The following is a 17,237-nucleotide window of genomic DNA, read 5'->3' as shown; positions in this document are numbered from 1 at the left end:
GATAGGTTTGAAGTCATAAACAGCGCAATGCTTGACTCACAAGGAAGAGCTGCTGGCAAAACACACGAAAGTGCTGTTTGAATGAATGTTTACGTGCCTGCTTCTGCCTACCACCGCTCAGTCAGATACTTGTATGCTCAGTCAGATTATATGCAACACAGGACACGCTAGATAATATCTAATAATATCATCAACCATGTGTAGTTAACTAGTGATTATGATTGATTTTTTTATAAGATAAGTTTAATGCTAGCTAACAACTTACCCTGGCTTACTGCATTTACGTAACAGGCAGTCTCCTTGTGGAGTGCAACGAGAGAGAGGCAGGTCGTTATTGCGTTGGACTAGTTAACTGTAAGGTTGCAAGATTGGATTCCCCGAGCTGACAAGGTGAAAATCTATCTTTCTGCCCCTGAACGAGGCAGTTAACCCACCGTTCCTAGGCCGTCATTGAAAATAAGAATGTGTTCTTAACTGACTTGCCTAGTTAAATTAAGATGAAATAAATGTGTAAAAAAAAAATACAGATTTCCGATTGTTATGAAAACTTGAAATCGGCCCTAATTAATCGGTCGAACTCTAGTAATAACCAACAAGTAATCTAACCTAACAATTCCACAACTACTACCTTATACACACAAGTATAAAGGGATAAAGATATATGAATGAGTGCTGGCACAGAACGGCATAGGCAAGATGCAGTAGATGGTATAGAGTACAGTATATACATATGAGATGAGTAATGTAGGATATATAAACATATACAAGTGGCATTGTTTTAAGAGGCTAGTGATGCATGTATTACATAAAGATGGCAAGATGTAGCAGTTTAAATGAGTACAGTATATACATATGAGATGAGTAATGTAGGGTATGTAAACATTTATATTAAGTGGCATTGTTTAAAGTGGCTAGTGATACATTTTGACATCAATTTCCATTATTAAAGTGGCTGGAGTTGAGTCAGTATGTTGGCAGCAGCCACTCAATGTTAGTGGTGGCTGTTTAACAGTCTGATGGCCTTGAGATAGCTGTTTTTCAGTCTCTCGGTCCCTGCTTTGATGTACCTGTACTGAGCTCGCCTTCTGGATGATAGCGGGGTGAACAGGCAGTGGCTCGCTCAGGTGGTTGTTGTCCTTGATGATCTTTATGGCCTTCCTGTGACATCGGATGGTGTAGGTGTCCTGGAGGGCAGGTAGTTTGCCCCCGATTATGCGTTGTGCATACCTCACTACCATCTGGAGAGCCTTACGGTTGTGGGCGGAGCAGTTGCCTTACCAGGCGGTGATACAACCCGACAGGATGCTCTCGATTGTGCATCTGTAAAAGTTTGTGAGTGCTTTTGGTGACAAGCCAAATTTCTTCAGCTTCCTGAGGTTGAAGAGGCACTGCTGCGCCTTTTTCACAACGCTGTCTGTGTGGGTGGACCATTTCAGTTTGTCTGTGATGGGTACGCCGAGGAACTTAACTTACTACCCTCTCCACTACTGTCCCGTCGATGTGGAGGGGGGTGCTCCTTCTGCTGTTTCCTGAAGTCCACAATCATCTGCTTTGTTTTGTTGACGTTGAGTGTGAGGTTATTTTCCTGACACCACACTCCGAGGGCCCTCACCTCCTCCCTGTAGGCCGTCTCGTCGTTGTTGGTAATCAAGCATACCACTGTAGTGTCGTCCGCAAACTTGACCATTGCGGGTGTATCGAAATGCTTGTGTTCCTAGCTCCAACAGTGCCCTAGTATCTAACAATTCACAACAATACACACATCTAAAAGTTAAAGAATGGAATTAAGAAATATCTCAATATTATTATGGGCAATGTCAGAAGAACATGTCTAAACAAAAGGCTGCACTTCACCAGATGATTGCATGACCCATCAAGTTAGAAAGGTGTGACTAGGGGTGATTACGGCTATCTATCGTATTTCATGAACACGTGTACATGTCTAGACAATAGTTACCCATCCACTTAGCTACATGTGGCTCGGGTTGGTTTTAGCATTTCCTTCACATGACCCATCAATTTAGACAAGTGTGTCGGGAAAGCGTCATCAAATAATTAAACATTTTAAATCTGGACACTTTCTCCTCTTGATATTGTTACTATGCAAGTAACCATTTCACTTTACCATTTACACCTTCTGTATCCTCTGCTTATGACAAACTTAGATTTTATTTGACTTAGTGTGTGTTAAACAGAGGCAGTAATGTGAAGAACAACATGCCCTGCATCAAAGTCAGGTTAGGATATACGCCAAGGACTAGATAGTGTATTTTTACCTGGAGTTTTTCCTTATTGTAGGCAACTATTTTTACCACTTTTAATCTTGAAATCTTTGATGTTTACTTAACGATTCACTCTGTTTAGCACATGGCCTCACAGATGAATCCTTAATTAATACATATGAATCCAAATACATATCCGGCGCCGACAGAGATGGCCGCATCGCTTCGTGTTTTTTTACGTGTTATTTCTTACATTGGTACCCCAGGTAATCTAGGTTTCATTACATACAGTCGGGAGGAACTACTGAATATAAGAGCAACGTTAACTCACCATCATTACGAACAGGAATATGACTTTCCCGAAGCGGATCCTGTGTTTTGCCTTCCACCCAGGACAATGGATCGGATCCCAGCCGGCGTCCCTAAACGACGCCGTAAAAGGGGCAAACAAAGCGATCTTCTGGTCAGGCTCCGGAGATGGGCACATCGTGCACCACTCCCTAGCATACTACTCGCCTATGTCCAGTCTCTTGACAACAAGGTTGATGAAATCCGAGCAAGGGTAGCATTCCAGAGAGACATCAGAGACTGTAACGTTCTTTGCTTCACGGAAACATGGCTCACTCGAGAGACGCTAACAGAGTCGGTGCAGCCAGCTGGTTTCTTCACGCATCGCGCTGACAGAAACAAGAGTCTTTCTGGTAAGAAGAGGGGCGCGAGGGTATGCCTTATGATTAACGAGACATGGTGTGATCATAACAACATACAGGAACTCAAGTCCTTCTGTTCACCTGACTTAGAATTCCTCACAATCAAATGTCGACCGCATTATCTACCAAGAGAATTCTCTTCGATTATAATCACAGCCGTATATATTCCCCCCAAGCTGACTCATCGATGGCCCTGAACTAACTTTATTTGACTCTATGTAAACTGGAAACCACATATCCTGAGGCTGCATTCATTGTAGCTGGGGATTTTAACAAGGCTAATCTGAAAACAAGACTCCCTAAATTGTATCAGCATATCGATTGTGCTACCAGGGCTGGTAAAACCCTGGATCATTGTTATTCTAACTTCCGCGATGCATATAAGGCCCTCCTTTCGGAAAAGCTGACCACGACTCTATTTTGTTGCTTCCAGCCTACAGACAGAAACTAAAACAAGAAGCTCCAGCGCTTGGGTCTGTTCAATGCTGGTCCGACCAATCTGATTCCACGCTTCAAGACTGCTTCAATCACGTGGATTGGGATATGTTCCGCATTGCGTCCAACAACAACATTTAGGAATACGCTGATTCGGTGAGCGTTTCATTAGAAAGTGCATCGGCGATGCTATACCCACAGCAACGATTAAAACATTCCCAAACCAGAAACTGTGGATTGAGGGCAGCATTCGCACGAAACTGAAAGCGCGAACCACTGCTTTTAACCAGGGCAAGGTGACCGGAAACATGACCGAATACATACAGTGTAACAGTGTGGCAGGGTCTACAGTCAATCACGGATTACAAAAAGAAAACCAGCCCCGTCCGGACCACGATGTCTTGCTCCCAGACAGACTAAATAACTTTTTTGCTTGCTTTGAGGACAATACAGTGCCACTGACAAGGCCCACTACCAAAACCTGCGGGCTCTCCTTCACTGCAGCCGACGTGAGTAAAACATTTTAAACGTGTTAACCCTCGCAAGGCTGCAGGCCCAGACAGCATCCCCAGCCGCGTCCTCAGAGCATGCACAGACCAGTTGGCTGGTGTGTTTACGGACATATTCAATCAAGCCTTTATTCCAGTCTGCTGTTCCCACATGCTTCAAGAGGGCCACCATTGTTCCTGTTCCCAAGAAAGCTAAGGTAACTGAGCTTAATGACTACCGCCCCGTAGCACTCACTTCCGTCATCATGAAGTGCTTTGAGAGATTAGTCAAGGACCATATCACCTCCACTCTAGACCCACTCCAATTTGCTTACCGCCCCAATCAAATCAAATTTATTTGTATACCCCTTCGTACATCAGCTGATATCTCAAAGTGCTGTACAGAAACCCAGCCTAAAACCCCAAACAGCAAGCAATGCAGGTGTAGAAGCACGGTGGCTAGGAAAAACTCCCTAGAAAGGCCAAAACCTAGGAAGAAACCTAGAGAGGAACCAGGCTATGTGGGGTGGCCAGTACTCTTCTGGCTGTGCCGGGTGGAGATTATAACAGAACATGGTCAAGATGTTCAAATGTTCATAAATGACCAGCATGGTCAAATAATAATAATCACAGGCAGAACAGTTGAAACTGGAGCAGCAGCACGGCCAGGTGGACTGGGGATAGCAAGGAGTCATCATGTCAGGTAGTCCTGAGGCATGGTCGGCAGGGTAGCCTAGTGCGTTGGACTAGTAACCGGAAGGTTGCAAGTTCAAACCCCCGAGCTGACAAGGCTGTCGTTCTGCCCCAGAACAGGCAGAAAATAGGCCGTCATTGAAAATAAGAATTTGTTCTTAAATGACTTGCCTAGTTAAATAAAGGTAAAATAAATAAATAAATGGTCCTAGGGCTCAGATCCTCCGAGAGAGAGAAAGAAAGAGAGAATTAGAGAGAGCATACTTAAATTCACACAGGACACCAACAAGGCTGAGTTTAGCCCACAAAGATCTCCGCCACGGCACAACCCAAGGGGGGGGGGGGGGGGGGCGCCAACCCAGACAGGAAGAGTGGGTTGAGTGTCTCAACCCACTCAAGTGACGCACCCCGCCTAGGGACGGAATGAAAGAGCCCTAGTCAGCCAGTGACTCAGCCCCTGTAATAGGGTTAGAGGCAGAGAATCCCAGTGGAAAGAGGGGAACCGGCCAGGCAGAGACAGCAAGGGTGGTTCGTTGCTCCAGAGCCTTTCCATTCACCTTCACACTCCTGGGCCAGACTACACTCAATCATATGACCCACTGAAGAGATGAGTCTTAAAGACTTAAAGGTTGGAGCTCTATAGGAGAAAGCCCTGCCTCCAGCTGTTTGCTTAGAAATTCTAGGGACAATTAGGAGGCCTGCGTCTTGTGACCGTAGCGTACGTGTAGGTATGTACGGCAGGACCAAATCAGAGAGATAGGTAAGAGCAAGCCCATGTAATGCTTTGTAGGTTAGCAGTAAAACCTTGAAATCAGCCCTTGCCTTGACAGGAAGCCAGTGTAGGGAGGCTAGCATTGGAGTAATATGATCACATTTTGGGGTTTTAGTCAGGATTCTAGCAGCCGTATTTAGCACTAACTGAAGTGACAAAAGCATGGATTCATTTTTCTGCATTTTTGGACAGAAAGTTTCAGATTTTTGCAGTGTTACGTAGATGGGAAAAAGCTGTCCTTGAAACAGTCTTGCTATGTTCTTCAAAAGAGAGATCAGGGTCCAGAGTAACGCTGAGGTCCTTCATAGTTTTATTTGAGACGACTGTACAACCATTAAGATGAATTGTCAGATTCAACAGAAGATCTCTTTAGGTCCACAGACGATGCAACCACACTGCACACTGCCCTAACCCATCTGGACAAGAGGAATACCTATGTGAGAATGCTGTTAATCTACTACAGCTCAGCATTCAACACCATAGTACCCTCCAAACTCGTCATCAAGCTTGAGACCCTGGGTCTCGACCCCGCCCTGTGCAACTGGGTACTGGACTTCCTGACGGGCTGCTCCCAGGTGGTGAGGGTAGGTAACAACATCTCCACCCAGCTGACCCTCAACACTGGGGCCCCACAAGGGTGCGTTCTGAGCCCTCTCCTGTACTCCCTGTTCACCCATGACTGCATGGCCATGCACGCCTCCAACTCAATCAGCAAGTTTGCGGAGGACACTACAGTGGTAGGCTTGATTACCAACAACGACGAGACGGCCTACAGGGAGGAGGTGAGGGCCCTCGGAGTGTGGTGTCAGGAAAATAACCTCACACTCATACTCAACGTCAACAAAACAAAGGAGATGATTGGACTTCAGGAAACAACAGAGGGAGCACCCCCCTATCCACATCGACGGGACAGTAGTGGAGAGGGGGGCGACAGGGTAGCCTAGTGGACTAGTAACCGGAAGGTTGCAAGTTCAAACCCCCGAGCTGACATGGTAAAAATCTGTCGTTCTGCCCCTGAACAAGGCAGTTAACCCACTGTTCCTAGGCCGTCATTGAAAATACGAATTTGTTCTTAACTGACTTGCCTAGTTAAATAAAGGTAAAATAAAAAAATAAAAGAGGGTAGTACGTTATAAGTTCCTCGGCGTACACATCACAGACAAACTGAATTGGTCCACCCACACAGACAGCGTTGTGAAGAAGGCGCAGCAGTGCTATAATTCCACCATAATTTGCAAATAAATCCATTAAAAATCCTACAATGTGATTTTCTGGATTTTGTTTTCAAATTTTGTCTGCCATAGTTGAAGTGTACCTATGATGAAAATTACAGGCCTCATCTTTTTAAGTGGGAGAACTTGCACAATTGGTGGCTGACTAAATACTTTTTTTGCCCCACTGTATATTGACACCAAGATGATATCTGTATCATGTAAGGTTCACAGATCATATGGTCTTGCAGGAGGCATGTATAGGTCTATATATGGCCTAAAATGGCTAATTTCATCTTGATTTTCTACAAAATGATTTGTGATACAAATGTAAAAAACATGTTAAACATCTTTCCTCCCAATGAAGTTTAAATGTGAGAATTTCAAGAACAATCTGAGATGCCAAAAATATTTTCTGCTGTCATGGAATCGCCCAATTAGCCTTGCTTGCTTAAATTATTGACCCATGCGTTAATAATTTAGCTAGCCAGCCAGCTAGCTAGCTACTTCCCTTGAGATCCCTTCCATCATCAAATTAATGCCAATAATTTATCAATCTAGTAGTTAGTGAGCCATCTAAAAAAAGTTGCTCAAAACAAGGAGGATGCTTTATTTCTTGTTTTGCAGCTATTGCGCCCAGCTGTGGAGAACGTCCTCATTCATGCCCCAGACAGTTGAAGCATGCTGGTAGTAACGTTAGTATGCAGCCCAACATAATCAGAAGAGATGCCGGAGTCTGGCATCAAACGAAAAGCCTGCTTTACAAGAATCTTCTCATCAAATGGAGGACTAAACAACAAAGTCTGCAGGTGGGTTACTTGCTGCACCTTGTCCTTTGTCTGCCTGATTTGAATCACTTTGGGGCAGTTTCACGGACACAGATAAAGCCTATTATGTTTTGCATCTGAGAAATGTAGCTAGCTGTATAGTTAACTATATAACTCATCTGTATCTAACCCATGCTGCCATCATCATTTCCTTCTGCCAGGAGAATGGTAGTACAAAAGTCTCATTCAATTCTATGATAATATTCACACCACACTTTAGGCTGCCCCCATTAGGACTATAAGGCTTAGTTAGGTAATACTACTGCAGCCTGCTGAAGGCTGATTTGTATGTGGTGTTTTATAGCCTACGTACGCCACTCAATCAGGTTCATACTACTCCCTTAGGGCTAGGAGTGCACTGACATGGTCAGTCACATGTACCTTCCTTTCTCTTGTTTTACCTCCCTCCAGAGCATTTTGGCTCTAGCATTTTATTGTGCCCACCCGCCCGCAAGCTTTAACTTCTCTGGGATATGTGGGATGCACGCTAGCCTCGCCAACAGCCAGTGAAATTGCAGGGCGCCAAATTCAAAACAACAGAAATCCCATAATTAAAATTCCTCAAACATACAAGTATTTTACATCATTTTAAAGATAAACTTCTTTTAAATCCAGCCAGTGTTCGATTTCAAATAGGCTTTACGGCGAAAACACACCAAGCGATTACGTTAGGTCAGCACCTAGTCACAGAGAACCATAAAGCCATTTTCCAGCCAAGGAGAGCCCTCACAAAAGTCAGAAATAGCGATTAAATTAATCACTAACCTTTGATGATCTTCATCAGGTGGCACTCACAGGACTTCATGTTACACAATAAATGTGTGTTTTGTTCGATAAAGTTAATCTTTATGTCCAAAAACCTCTTTTGAAATTGGTGTTTTATGATCAGAAATGCATTGTCTCAAACAAACATCAGGTGAAAGTGCAGAGAGCCACATCAAATGACAGAAATACTCATAATAAACATTGATAAAAGATACAAGTCTTATGTATGGAAATATAGATAAACTTCTCCTTAATGCAACCGCTGTGTCAGATTTCAAAAAGGCTTTACGGCGAAAGCACACCTTGCGATTATGTTTATGTCAGCACCTAGCCACAGAAAAACATCAGCCATTTTCCAAAGAAGGAGAGGTGTCAAAAAGTCAGAAATAGAATTGTAAATATTCACTTACCTAAGATGATCTTCATCAGAATGCACTCCCAGGAATCCCAGTTCCACAATAAATGTTTGTTTTGTTTGATAAAGTCCATAATTTATGTCCAAATACCTCCTTTTTGTTTGCACGTTTAGTTCAGAAATCCAAACTCACGAGGCGCGGGCAAGTCCAGGCGAAAAGTCCAAAATGTTATATTGCAGTTCGTAGAAACATGTCAAACGATGTATATAATCAATCTTTAGGATGTTTTTATCATAAATCTTCAATAATGTTTCAACCGGACAATTCCTTTGTCTTTAGAAATGCAATGGAACGCAGCTAACTCATGGGCTACCACGAGACTGAGCTCATGGCACTCTGCCAGACACCTGGTTGAAACAGCTCTCATTCAGCCCCGCTTCACAGTAGAAGCCTCAAACAAGGTTCTAAAGACTGTTGACATCTAGTGGAAGCCTTAGGAAGTGCAATATGACCCCATAGACATTGTATATTCGATAGGCAATGGCTTGAAAAACTACAAACCTCAGATTTCCCACTTCCTTCTCAGGTTTTTGCCTGCCATATGAGTTCTGTTATACTCACAGACCTCATTCAAACAGTTTTAGAAACTTCAGAGTGTTTTCTATCCAAATATATTAATTATACGCATATTCTAGCTTTTGGGCCTGAGTAAGAGGCAATTTTCTCTGGGCACCTTATTATCCAAGCTACTCAATACTGCCCCCCAGTCCCAAAGAAGTTAAACTTGTTGTGACTAGTGTGACCTTTTTGGCCGATACCGATATCCAATATTTTCCTTGCCCCCCAAAAAACGATACAGATAACCAATATTTTAGCGGCCTTTTAAGCATTCTTGTACAGTTTATAGTTCACACATGGACGCAGCGGTCTAAGGCACTGCATCTCAGTGCAAGAGGCGTCACTACAGTCTGGTTCGAATCCAGGCTGTATCACATCCAGCTGTGATTGGGAGCCCCATAGGGCGGCGTACAATTGGCCCAGAGTCGTCCGGGTTTGACCGGGGTAGGCCCTCATTGTAAATAATAATTTGTTCTTAAAACTGACATGCCTAGTTAAATAAAGGTTACACACACCACATTGATCAAAAAGTTATTCTCTTGGCATTTACTTATGTTCCCATTACCAGTAAAACATCAAAACCTATTTCTTTCACTTACTTGCTGTGCTGTTTCGTTGTTAATTTGTTCAGTCGTTTCATTCTAAACCAGGATTTCTATAGAATGCCGTTTGCGTCTTTGTGTGTCAAAAATATATACTATTTAACGTGTCAAATAAGTTTGTTGACCAATCAGGACCTGAATATGACTGCTCGTCACATAATAATTTAACGCATTTACATATTTTTTACGTAGTTATTACACATTGATTACACTCAATCGTATTTCATGTGTCACAACGATTCATCGATGCGTATGCTATGATGCTGGTAAAGTCTCGTGCACCTACAGTGCTCGTCATGCGCTAGCTAGCGCATGGATGCAAACAATGTTCTTCCCCAAAAACATAGCAAAACGACATCTGTTTCAGTAGCTGTAGTTAGCAAGCTAACTATATAGCTAGGTGTCATTGTCTAAAATAACCAGTTCTTTGATTAATGGTGGTCGGACCCATGTATGTGAAGCTAGCCACAATAAGGTTTAGCCACAATAGTAGACTTTGGTTAGCCTTCAAAATAAAAGTATGGCATAATTCAACTATTTGTATTCAATTGCATCACTGTCAATTACTTTATTTTGAAGGCAAACGCAAATTCCACTATTGTGCCTAATTCTTAGCTGGCTGCTTATAACGTTAGCTTTGGCCAACAGGGTTAAGTAACTGGCTAGCTATTTATTTTCATGAACTGAAGTTCAATTTCAATAGGCGAACAACAAGTGGCAACATAGCTAATACTTACTCACAAGGATTCCTAAATCATTGCTAAGAACAATGAAAATGACTGCAGTTTTTTACTGGTTATTGTTTTCAGGCTACTCCAGAAGTTGAACAAATGATGCTTTATTAGCAATGCGGTATTGTAAACACATCGTGCTGACTTTTTTTGTACAGCTTTGACAGTGCTACTGTATATTTTTTGACATGCAAAGACCCTAACGGCATTCCATAGTATGTATGTCGTGAAGCTAATAGCAGTGACGGTATTACTGTGTAACTCCGGTAGGGCAACATCGGAAAAATAGCGCACTTGGTAGTGTTACCTGGTGCTCGACCAGTCGGCGAATGCCATCATCACCCACAACAGAGAACGGTTGATTGTCAAGGGCAATGAATTCCATTATCTTTGCTTTAATGGATTTCACCTTTGAGTTGTCTCACTGAAATTTTGTTACTCTTTCAAATGACTGCTTGACTTGTTGACTGTTAGATCCGCACAGCAGACATTGTGGGCTAGTTTAGGAATGCTGTGTTGCATGTATAGAGTAACATTTTACGTGGCGTCATTATGTCATGTATCTTCGTTATATAGGTATGCACGTCAGCTTTGACATCGGTTTTGCACATCGGTCGTTAAACTAGACATCGTCCGATACCGGCATTTTTAGCTAATATTGGCCGATTCCGATATGTTCACCAATATATCTGCCTCGCCGGGTTCACTAACTACTTCTCAGAGTTCAGTGTGTCAACTCGGAGGGCTTGTTGTCCGGACCTCTGGCAGTCTATGGGGGTGCCACAGTGTTCAATTCTCGGGCCGACTCTTTTTTTCTGTATGTATATATATCAATGATGTCGCTTTTGCTGCGGGTGATTCTTTGATCCACCTTTACGCAGACGACACCATTCTGTATACATCTGGCCCTTCTTTGGACACTGTTAACAAATTTCCAAATGAACTTCAATGCCATATAACTCTCCTTCCGTGGCCTCCAACTGCTCTTAAATGCTAATAAAACGAAATGCATGCTCTTCAAACGATCGCTGCCCGCTTCCACCCGCCCGACCTAGTATCACTACTCTGGACGGTCCTGACTTAGAATATGTGGACAACTATAAATACCTAGGTGTCTGGCTAGACTGTAAACTCTCCTCCCAGATTCACATTAAGCATCTCCAATCCAAAATTCAATCTAGAATCGGCTTCCTATTTCTCAACAAAGCCACCTTCACTCATGCTGCCAAACATACCCGTGTAAAACTGACTATCCTACCGATCCTTGACATCGGTGAAGTTATTTACAAAATAGCCTCCAACACTCTACTCATCAAATTGGATGCAGTTTATCACAGTGCCATCCGATTTGTCACCAAAGCCCCATATACTACCTACCACTGTGACCTGTATGCTCTCGTTGGCTGGTCTACGCTACATATTCATTGCCAAACCCACTGGCTCCAGGTCATCTATAAGTCTTTGCTCTGTAAAGCTCCGCCTTATCTCACCTTACTGGTCACCATAGCAGCACCCACCCGTAGCATGCGCTCCACTGGTCATCCCCAAAGCCAACACCTCCTTTGTCCGCCTTTCCCTCCAGTTCTCTGCTGCCAATGACTGGAACGAATGGAAAAAATCACTGAAGTTGGAGACTTATCTCCCTCACTAACTTTAAGCATCAGCTGTCAGAGGAGTTTACCAAATGCTGCAGCTGTAAAAAGCCCATCTGTAAATAGCCCATCCAACAACTACCTCATCCCCATATTTGTTTTTCTGCCCTTTTGCACACCAATATTTCTACTTGCACATCCCCATCTGCACACTCCAGTATTAATTGCTAAATTGTAATTACTTCAACTATGGCCTATTTATTGCCTTACCACCTTACTTCATTTGCACACACTGTATACAGATTTTTCTATTGTGTTATTGACTGTACGTTTGTTTATCCCATGTGTAACTCTGTTGTTTTTGTCGCACTGCTTTGCTTTATCTTGGCCAGGTCGCAGTTGTAAATGATAACTTGTCCTCAACTGGCCTACCTGGTTAAATAAAAACAAAATATCGTACATCCCTAGTTGTGACCAGTGAAAATATGACTGCCTTCTGCTTCGCAACTCAGCTGGTCTCCACAATTTTTATTTGGAATTGAACAAAATAAGAAACTTTTTCCTCTTTTTTTTTTGTGCATTTTCTTTCTTTTGTATTATTTTATATGTATTTTTTTTTTTGGGGGGGGGGGTTGAATCAGCTTTAATATTTTGGATTGTTGCTTCCATCAATTTAATTGTCTGCATCATTTCCAGTACCCCATATATTTTTGGAATGTATGTATACATACATACATACATACATACATACATACATACCCATATATATACATAAACATACATGCATATACACACTTTAAAAAATATATTTATTATTTCCCGGCAAACCCTACCATCCCTCCCCCAATTGGAGTAAACTAATAAACAATAACACTTAGGTTTCTACCTTCAGTTTATACATATTATACACAATCTGTTTTACAATAGTTATATTCTGTTTTGTTTTAAGTCCTTCCTCTATTTTCCTTCTTTGTAGGGCCATGCGTTTTTCATTTGGAGTTGCTAAATTGCTGTAATGCATTATTAATGCATTTCCTGGTTTCATATTTCATATTTTCCACCCGGGGTAGCCAGTGTTTGAGGGGCTTCCTGGAAATTAAGTCGCTGTATAAGGGAAGTCAGAAAGTGTTGAATAACTAGGGTTGAGTTCCAAATGGTACCTTTGTCGTTTTGCACTATATCGGGACGCAGGCTGACACTTAGCATACAGTTCCTACTGCACATGTGCTGTCAAAACGAAGTGGTCGACTCTGCTTTTTAATCATGCTGGCCACATCAACCGCTCGCTGAATGTCATAATCCGTCTTGGACTGGCTGCAATCATTTTAAAGGTTATTAAAATGCAACCAAATAAATTAAGCGTGTTATGTAACGCTCCATACCTCCATGCCAAGCTTGTCTGGGAGCAAAGCACCAATGCCAGTTTAGCGCTAATGATTATCCTTTGGCGAAACTGTGTTTATCAAACGTGGTTTTTTTTTGTAATAGTTGTTCATTACAGATTTATAAACTAACGATAAGCAAGTAATTAAGTTTATTAACAACTGAACTTGAATGTAATGGCAAAATGTAGATTTCTGCCTAAATATAGACATACCCAAAAGTGAGAAGAAAAAAAATTATGTGATGGCCATAAACAATTTGCCTGACAACTAGGGTTACAAAGGGTCGGTAGATTTCCGGAAATTTTCCATGGGAAGTTAAGCCCTGGTATTTGGGGAATTTTGCTTAAATTCATCAAAAAAGTTTACTTATAAGAGTGAACCATTTTTTTTGCGGGATACACATCAGGCAATTCTAGGTCTTGTGGCATTTTGGTTAAACTATCCCCAATTCAATGGAATTGCAACCCTCTGCATGCACAGTGCATTCTTCCATCACATGTACAGTGCTCTCTTCCAACACATGTACAGCTGATTCTCAAGATATTGCACTCTATTGAGATGCTATTGAGCCCACACTACTACACTGTCTGAGCCAAGGACTACATGTTTTCTGGTAAGTTTTGATTACAATACTTGGTGGGGTGAATATATTTTGTATGACGTATGTTTTTTTTGTTAACTGGTAAATAATAGGTTACAGCAAAGTGTGTTTAAATCATTTCTAACTTGTTAACTATTTCTGCTGGTTAGTTTTTGCTACCATGTGCATTTTAGCTTGCTTGAGCCTGCAAACTGTTAATTCACTTGTTTCCATACATGTTTAATTTTAAAACATGTATCTTTCAAAGGAATTGTTTCATCTAACTGCTTAACTTTTTATCTGTACATGGAATTGTATTATTTATTTTTACAATTTATTTTCTCATCTTTACAGGAAAATGCCACGGGCAGTATCTGATGTGTGGAAACATTTCACTGCAGTTAATGTAGAAGGAAAACAGTGTGCATTTGCAAATACTGTGCCAAATCATATGTGAAGAATGCAACAAAGATGCAGAATAATCTGGCCAAGTACATAAAGTTCCCTCAGCTCTCACAACAAGCAACCTCTGACAAAAGTCCCTCTATTTCTATTCAAGATGAAAATGATGAATCAGACACCTTATCGATAGGAACAGCTCATGGTCCTCCTGGAATCAGAAGTTTTGTTTTGCTCAATGGAGGAACATAGTCAGAGAAATGCTGATGAATGTCTTGCTTGAATGGTATATGCAACTGGTTCACCTCTGATGCTCACAGGCAATGTGTATTGGAAGAGATTTCTGAATGTTCTTCGCCCAGCATACACCCCTCCAACCAGACATGCTTTATCTACTCATTTTATGGATACAGAGTTCAAGTAAAGGTCAAGCAAATCATAGAGAAAGCAGACTGTATTGCAATCATCTCAGATGGGTGGTCGAATGTTCGTGGGCAGGGAATAATTAACTACATCTCCACCCCTCAACCAGTATTCTACAAGAGCACGGACACAAGGGACAACAGACACACCGGTCTCTACATTGCAGATGAGCTGAATGCAGTCAATGACCTTGGACCACAGAAGGTATTTGCACTGGTGACAGACAATGCTGCGAACACGAAGACTGCTTGGTCTAAAGTGGAGCCCTACCCACACATCACACCCATTGGCTGTGCTGCTCATGCATTGAATCTGCTCTTCAAGGACATCATGGCACTGAAAATAATGGATGCACTCTACAAGAGAGCCAAGGAAATGGTTAGGTATGTGAAGGGTCATCAAGTTATAGCAGCAATCTACCTCACCAAGCAAAGGGAGAAGAATAAGAGCACCACATTGAAGCTGCCCAGCAACACCCATTGGGGTGGTGTTGTTGTCATGTCTCCTGGAGGGGAAGGAGTCTTTCCAAGAAATGGCCATATCACAATCTGCCGATATGGACAGCCCCATCAAGAGGATCCTCCTGGATTATGTATTTTTGGAGAGGGTGGTAAGCAGCCTGAAACTCCTGAAACCTATAGTAAAAGCCATTGCACGGATTGAGGAAGACAATGCCATCCTGTCTGATGTTCAGACTCTGCTTACAGATGTAAGAGAAGAAACACGTACTGCCCTGCCCACTTCACTGTTGCTCCAAGCAGAGGAAACTGCAGTTCTGAAATATATCAAAAAGTGTGAAGACTTCTGCCTGAAATCCATACACGCCGCAGCGTACATGTTGCACCCTAAGCATGCTGGCAAGAGCATCCTGTCTGGTGCAGAGATCAACAAGGCCTATGGTGTCATCACTACCATGTCTCGCCACCTTGGCCTGGATGAGGGCAAGGTTCTTGGCAGTTTGGCGAAGTACACTTCCAAGCAAGGGCTTTGGGATTAAGATGCAATATGGCAGTCGTGCCAACATATCTCATCAGCCACCTGGTGGAAGGGACTTTGTGGATCTGAGGCTCTTTCCCCTGTTGCCTCCATTATCCCCCAAATCCCACCAACATCAGCTGCCTCAGAGCACAACTGGTCCTTGTTTGGGAACACACACACACACCAAAGAACGCAACAGGCTGACCAATACAAGGGTTGAACAATTGGTGGCCATGTGAGGCATTTTGAGCCTGACAACGAGCCACCCTTAAGGTTGGAAAGTGACTGTGAAGATGAGGTCTCAGAGTCTGGATGTTCAAGAGGTGAACATTGAGGAGGTCCAGGGAGAAGACATGGAAGCCTGAGGAAGACAACCAAAGCTTTAGTTTCTAGACTGTCATTTTATAGATGCATGTTGAAAATGTTTTTGGGAGATGCGATGGATCATTGGGGATCATTCAATATTCCCTTTTTGTTCAGTGAAATTATCCCATGTAAAGAGTCAACTCATTTAATTAAAGTTAAATTCATAAGTAAATTGTTTTTTTTATTTCTATTGGAAGAATTTTATAATTTGCAATTGTCTGCTTATGATAAGGTACAAGGTTTCTGTCAACATATCATATGGTAAATACAGTTGAAGTCGGAAGTTTACATACACTTTTCACAATTTACTTATTTTGAGTCAATTGCAGGTGTACCTGTGGATGTATTTTAAGGCCTACCTTCAAACTCAGTGCGTCTTTGCTTGACATCATTGGAAAATCAAAAGAAATTGACCAATACCGCAGAAAATAAATGTAGACCTCCTTGGGAGCAATTTCCAAACGCCTGAAGGTACCACTTTCATCTGTACAAACAATAGTACGCAAGTATAAACACCATGGGACCACGCAGCCGTCATACCGCTCAGGAAGGAGACACGTTCTGTCTCCTAGAGATGAAAATACTTTGGTGCGAAAAGTGCAAATCGATCCCAGAACAGCAACAGACCTTGTGAAGATGCTGGAGGAAACAGGTATAAAAGTATCTATATCCCCAGCAAAACGAGTCCTATATTGACATAACCTGAAAGGTCACTCAGCAAGGAAGAAGCCACCGCTCCAAAACCGCCATAAAAAAGCCAGACTACGGTTTGCAACTGCCCATGGGACAAATATTGTACATTTTGGATAAATGTCCTCTGGTCTGATGAAACAAAAATATAACTGTTTGGCCATAATGACCATCGTTATGTTTGAAGGAAAAATGGAAGGCTTGCAACCCAAAGAACACCATCCCAACCATGAAGGACGGGGTGGCAGCATCATGTTGTTGGGGTACTTTGCTGCAGGAGGGACTGGTGCATTTCACAAAATAGATGGCATCGTGAGGTAGGAAAAGTATGTGGATATATTGTAGCAGCATCTCAAGACATCAGTCAGGAAGTCAAAGCTTGGTCGCAGATGGG

General features: G+C 42.4%; 1 protein-coding gene across 1 annotated transcript in view; it reads left to right on the top strand.

Moving 5' to 3' along the window:
* abca5 (ATP-binding cassette, sub-family A (ABC1), member 5) overlaps positions 1-17,237 on the top strand; it is a 118,649-nt gene that overhangs the window by 4,361 nt on the left and 97,051 nt on the right. Inside the window, exon 2 of the mRNA XM_021581043.2 lies at positions 7,159-7,340. Coding sequence (XP_021436718.2) covers positions 7,159-7,340 — 182 coding nt within the window. The remainder of the gene's footprint in view (positions 1-7,158; positions 7,341-17,237) is intronic.

This window comes from Oncorhynchus mykiss, chromosome 23 (genome assembly GCF_013265735.2).
Source record: "Oncorhynchus mykiss isolate Arlee chromosome 23, USDA_OmykA_1.1, whole genome shotgun sequence".
NCBI lineage: Eukaryota > Metazoa > Chordata > Actinopteri > Salmoniformes > Salmonidae > Oncorhynchus > Oncorhynchus mykiss.
This window is presented reverse-complemented; position numbering and strand designations above follow the sequence as displayed.